This window comes from Loxodonta africana, chromosome 16 (genome assembly GCF_030014295.1).
Source record: "Loxodonta africana isolate mLoxAfr1 chromosome 16, mLoxAfr1.hap2, whole genome shotgun sequence".
In the NCBI taxonomy this organism is placed as follows: Eukaryota; Metazoa; Chordata; class Mammalia; order Proboscidea; family Elephantidae; genus Loxodonta; species Loxodonta africana.
The window spans coordinates 34,263,244-34,269,674 of NC_087357.1; the positions used below are offsets into that span (position 1 = coordinate 34,263,244).

General features: G+C 39.5%; 1 protein-coding gene across 1 annotated transcript in view; it reads right to left on the reverse strand.

Moving 5' to 3' along the window:
• Positions 1 to 6,152, reverse strand: part of ABCC2 (ATP binding cassette subfamily C member 2) — a gene marked incomplete at its 5' end in the record, with an annotated part of 80,166 nt that extends 74,014 nt beyond the window's left edge. Inside the window, one exon of the mRNA XM_003408979.4 lies at positions 5,967 to 6,152. Coding sequence (XP_003409027.2) covers positions 5,967 to 6,152 — 186 coding nt within the window. The remainder of the gene's footprint in view (positions 1 to 5,966) is intronic.
• Between the last annotated feature and the right edge of the window lie 279 nt (positions 6,153 to 6,431).

Sequence of the window (6,431 nt, forward strand, 5' to 3'; positions counted from 1 at the left end):
GCTAGAAAAAAAAGTATACTTTGCAGCAGTTGGGTGGAGAGTTCTGTATAAGTCAATGAGGTCAAGTTGGTTGATTGTTGTAAGTAGATCTTCCGTGTCTCTATTGAGCTTCTTACTGGATGTCCTGTCCTTCTCTGAAAGTGGTGTGTTGAAGTCTCCTACTATAATTACGGAGGTATCTATCTCACTTTTCAATTCTGTTAAAATTTGATTTATGTATCTTGCAGCCCTGTCATTGGGTGCATAGATATTTAATATGGTTATGTCTTCCTGATCAATTGTCCCTTTTATCATTATATAGTGTCCTTCTTTATCCTTTCTTTATCCTTTGTGGTGGATTTAAGTCTAAAGTCTATCTTGTCAGAAATTAATATTGCTACTCCTCTTCTTTTTTGCTTCTTGTTTGCTTGATATATTTTTTCCATCCTTTGAGTTTTAGTTTGTTTGTGTCTCTAAGTCTAAGGTGTGTCTCTTGTAGGCAGCATATAGATGGATCGTGTTTCTTTATCCAGTCTGTGACTCTCTGTCTCTTTATTGGTGCATCTAGTCCATTTACATTCAGCGTAATTATAAATAAGTTTTTAGTGCTGTCATTTTGATGCCTTTTTTTGTGTGTTGTTGACAATTTCATTTTTCCACATACTTTTTTGTGCTGAGGCGTTTTTCTTAGTAAATTGTGAGATCCTCCTTTTCATAGTGTTTGACTTTATGTTAGTTGAGTCGTTACGTTTTTCTTGGCTTTTATCTTGAGTTATAGAGTGGTTATACCTTTTTGTGGTTACCTTATTATTTACCCCTATTTTTCTAAGTAAAAACCTAACTTGTATTGTTCTATATCGCCTTGTATCACTCTCCATATGGCAGTTCAATGCCTCCTGTATTTAGTCCCTCTTTTTGATTATTTTGATCTTTTACCTATTGACTTCCATGATTCCCTGTTATGTGTATTTTTTCTTAATTAATCTTAATTTGTTTGTTTTTGTGATTTCCCTATTTGAGCTGATATCAGGACGTTCTGTTTTGTGTCCTTGTGTTGTGCTGATATCTGATATTATTGGTTTTCTAACCAAACAATATCCTTCAGTATTTCTTATAGCTTTGGTTTGGTTTTTGCAAATTCTCTAAACTTGTGTTTATCTGTAAATATCTTAATTTCGCCTTCATATTTCAGAGAGTTTTGCTGGATATATGATCCTTGGCTGGCAGTTTTTCTCCTTCAGTGTTCTGTATATGTCGTCCCATTCCCTTCTTGCCTGCATGGTTTCTGCTGAGTAGTCTGAACTTATTCTTATTGATTCTCCCTTGAAGGAAACCTTTCTTTTCTCTCTGGCTGCTTTTAAAATTTTCTGTTTATCTTTGGTTTTGGCGAGTTTGATGATAATATGTCTTGGTGTTTTTCTTTTTGGATCAATCTTAAATGGGGTTCGATGAGCATCTTGGATAGATATCCTTTCGTCTTTCATGATGTCAGGGAAGTTTTCTGTCAGGAGTTCTTCAACTATTTTCTCTGTGTTTTCTGTCCCCCCTCCCTGTTCTGGGACTCCAATCACCTGCAGGTTATCCTTCTTGATAGAGTCCCACATGATTCTTAGGGTTTCTTCATTTTTTTAAATTCTTTTATCTGTTTTTTTTTTCAGCTATGTTGGTGTTAATTCCCTGGTCCTCCAGATTTCCCAGTCTGCATTCTAATTGCTCGAGTCTGCTCCTCTGACTTCCTATTGTGTTGTCTAATTCTGTAATTTTATTGTTAATCTTTTGGATTTCTACATGCTGTCTCTCTATGGATTCTTGCAACTTATTAATTTTTCCACTATGTTCTTGAATAATCTTTTTGAGTTCTTCAACAGTTTTATCAGTGTGTTCCTTGGCTTTTTCTGAAGTTTGCCTTATTTCATTTGTGATGTCTTGAAGTATTCTGTAAATTAGTTTTCTATATTCTGTATCTGATAATTCCAGGATTGTACCTTCATTTGGGAAAGATTTTGATTCTTTTGTTTGGGGGGTTGTAGAAGCTGTCATGGTCTGCTTCTTTAAGTTGTTTGATATGGATTGCTGTCTCCGAGCCATCACTGGGAAACTAGTTTTTCCAGAAAATCCGCTGCGTCCAGTCCAAATCCCAGCAGGACGGTTCCCTGGCTAGGACGCTGCTCTCCCCGCTCCAAGACCAGTCACTGCCTCCCGGGGACTTTTCCCACCGGCTGCGTCGCCACGCCGCCCGCGCGAACCGGCTGGAACCGGCTGGGCCCCCTCCGGGTGTTAGTTCAGGGGGATGGAGCAGCTCTCTGTGCTTGTGCCGTACCTGACTGGTACGCTGGCTCCAGGCTCTGAAAACAATTGCTGCTTCCCCGTATTAGTTCGTTCTCGGTCTCTAAATCTGTGTTTGTTGTTCAGGGTTCGTAAATTGTTATGTATGTGATCGATTCACTTGTTTTTCCGTGTCTTTGTTGCAAGAGGGATCCGAGGTAGCGTCTGCCTAGTCCGCCATCTTGGCCCCGCCTCCTGTTTTTCTGTTTTCTATTTCATTTAATTCAGCTCTAATTTTTATTATTTGTTTTCTTCTGGTGCCTGTGGGTTTCTTTTGTTGCTCTCTGTCTATTTGTTCAAGTTGTAGGGATAATTCTTTGATTTTGGCCCTTTCTTCTTTTTGCATTTATTTATATAAATTGGCCTCTAATCTAAGCACTGCTTTTGCTGTGTCCCAAAGGTTCTGATACGAAGTGTTTTTATTCTTATTGGATTCTATGAATTTCTTTATTCCATCCTTAATGTCTTCTATAATCCAGTCTTTTTTGAGCAGGGTATTGTTCAGTTCCCAAGTGTTTGATTTATTTTCCCTGCTTTTCCTGTTATTGATTTCCACTTTTATGGCCTTATGGTCAGAGAAGATGCTTTGTAATATTTCAGTGTTTTGGATTCTGCTAAGGCTTGCTTTACAACCTAATATGTGGTCTATTCTACAGAATGTTCCATGTGCACTAGAAAAGAAACTATACTTGGTTGCTGTTGGGTGGAGTGTTCTGTATATGTCGACGAGGTCAAGTTGGTTGATTGTGGCATTTAGATGCTCCGTGTCTTTACTGAGCTTCTTTCTGGATGTCCTGTCCTTCACCAAAAGTGGTGTGTTGAAGTCGCCTACTATTATTGTGGAGCTGTCTATCTCACTTTTCAATGCTGATAGAGTTTGTTTTATATATCTTGCAGCCCTGTCATTGGGTGCATAATATTTAATATGGTTATATCTTCTTGGTGTATTGTCCCTTTCATCATTATATAGTGTCTTTCCTTATCCTTTCTGATGGATTTAACTTTAAAGTCTATTTTGTCAGAAATTAATATTGACACTCCTGCTCTTTTTTGATTGTTGTTTGCTTGATATATTTTTCTCCATCCTTTGAGTTTTAGTTTTTTTGTGTCTCTAAGTCTAAGGTATGTCTCTTGTAGGCAACATATAGACAGATCTTGTTTTTTTATCCATTCTGCCGCTCTCTGTCTCTTTATTGGTGCATTTAGTCCATTTACATTCAGGGTAATTATGGATAGGTATGACTTTAGTGCTATCATTTTGATGTCTTTTTTTGTGTGTTGTTGACAGTTTCTTTTTCCCACTTGATTTTATGTGCTGAGTAGATTGTCTTTATATATTGTCCTTTCTTCATATTTGTTGTTGTTGATTTTGTTTCTGCTGAGTCTCTATTTTTTTTCTTGTATTTTATTTTGGTGAGTGGGATAGTTTGTCTCCTTTGTAGTTACCTTACTATTTACCCCTACGTTTCCAAATTTAAAGCTAACTTTTATTTCTTTGTATTGCCGTATCTTCCTCTCCATGTGGAAGGTGTATGATTACATTTCTTAGTCCCTCTTTATTATTTTAATGGTGTCTTCTTTTATACAATAACATCGCCGTTACCCTGTGCTGGGCCTTTTTTTTTTTTTTTTAAATCTTGCTTTGTTTTTTTGGATTTCTCTGTCTGGGTTGACTTCTGGCTGCTCTGCCCAGTGTTCTAGTCTTGGGTTGATATCTGATATTATTGATTTTCTAACCAAAGAAATCCCTTTAGTATTTCTTGTAGTTTTAGTTTGGTTTTTACGAATTCCCTCAACTTGTGTTTATCTGGAAATGTCTTAATTTCACCTTCTTATTTAAGAGAGAGTTTTGATGGATATATGATTCTCGGCAGGGAATTTTTTTCCTTCAATTTTTTGAATATGTCATCCCATTGCCTTCTTGCCTGCATGGTTTCTGCCGAGTAGTCTGTGCTTATTCTTATTGGCTCTCCTTTGTAGGTGACTTTTCTTTTATCCCTCGTTGTTCTTATAATTGTGTCTTTATCTTTGGTTGTCTAGCAGATTTTTAATGCAACCTGTATTCCTGGGGTGCACTTAGCACCAACATTCACAAATACTCACCAAGTGTCTGATATGTGCCCAGGCCCTGTGCCGAGTACTCAGGTGAAAAATGCAGGGACAGTGACATTGCCCCTGGGCTTTCAGCCACTATTCTTTTCCTACCCAAACAAAAAACCTGTTGCTGTTGAGTTGATTCTGACTCCAAGCGACCCTGTAGGACAGAGTAGAACTGCCAGACAGAGTTTCCAAAAAGCACCTGGTGGATTTGAGCTGCTGACCTTTTGGTTAGCCGCAGTAGCACTTAACCACTACTCCGCCAGGGTTTTCATCCAGGGTCCAACAAAACCACCACAAGCCCCCACCTCAGAGTGTCCCTACAAATCCCACCTCCTTCAGCTAAGTCCTTTCCTCTTTTAGGTTCCTGGTAACTTGGTCATCTGTATTTATTTTATTGTTCATAGAACACAGGAATCCCGTTTGCCTGTCTAAAACCTGCCTAAAGGTCAGGACAGGTTATAAAAAATCTAGTGGAAGGAAGCAGGCAGTGGACTTACGGGATGGCTTTACAACCTTGAGGGTCTTTTAATTTACATCATACCCCTCCCTGAGTTAAAAAGCTGACTGAGGGGCTTTTTCCCTCGTTTCTCCTGGGCACTCTGCTGCATCTCCTGTCCTTTCCAATCTTCTCGCTACTCAGGCACGCCACTGTGCACACTTACCCTTCCGCCCTCCACCATGAGTGATCTTCCGAGCTCACGAAAGACTTTGGGGAAAATGGAAACCGAGTCCGAGTTTTGGGAGATGAGTGATGGTTGGAATGCTGAATGGTTCAGAGGTCACAATAGTGCAGAGATCACATTATATGGTTCATTTTCACCTCACATCAATGCCAACTAAATTAGAGTCTCCTGATTTATTAGGACAGTGTAGGAGCAGGTAATTAAGTGTTCTGTTTTCAAATACTGAAACAAAACCAAAAAATCCATTGCCATCCAGGCAATTCTGACTCATAGCGACCCTGTCGGACAGAGTAGAACTGCCCTGTAGGGTTTCCAAGAAGTAGCTGGTGGATTTGAACCGCTAACCTTTCGGTTAGTAGCTGGAGCTCTTAACCACTGCACCGCCAGGGCTCCTCATTGGTGTTTAGGGAGGACAATAACCATAAAATTTAAGATTCACTATTCTTATGCATCAGTCCCTGGAGAAGGACATCATGCTTGATAAAGTAGAGGGTGAGTGAAAAAGAGGAAGATCCTCAAAGAGATGGATTGACACAGTAGGTGTAAAAATGGGCTCAAGCATAATGATTGTGAGGATGGTGCAGGACCTGGCAGTGTTTTGTTCTGTTGTACACAGGGTTGCTACAAGTCGAAACCGACTTGATGGCACCTAACAACAACAACAACAACATTCTTATGCAAAAACAAAAGTTACTTTAAATAAGAAATATGGCAAGGGACCAATCAGAGCAGGTAGGGAGAGAGTCATCTAGAGCATTGCTGTACCTGAGACAGCGGCAACTGGGAAAGACGGTTAAAGACATAGAAGAGGGCACTTTAATGAAAATGTCTCTACTGTGCACCAAGAATGAGAGTTAGGAAATGGTGGGGCTATCATACCTGTTTAGCAAGGTAGAGTTTGGTTATAGAAGATTTGTTGGTCCTGGATTTATATACATGGAGAAGTTGCCACGGGGCCAGGACCCAAAGGAAGCCCAAGGGAATCCACACCAGAACAGTTTGTTCAAAGCAAAGCGGTAGGTCAGCTTCTGGGCTATCAAGGAACGAGGAATTCTGGAGGATCAAATATTAAAAAATATTGGATACATGCATTTTTTAAGACAGATGGCCATCCCCCAGCACAGTCCAACTGCTTCCAGACAATTTTAACTCAAATCCATATCTAGCTCTACCCTTTAGCTATCAGTATTAGCCTATTCACCCCGTTGTGACATTTAGTGACTTTTCTGGTCAACCCAGCCTCTAAAAAGCTATCTTCCTGTGATTCCAAGACTGGATTCTGAATTTTCTGCTGTTCTGAGTAAACTTCACCACTGCATTTGCCAAATTGTAGGGGGAAGATGG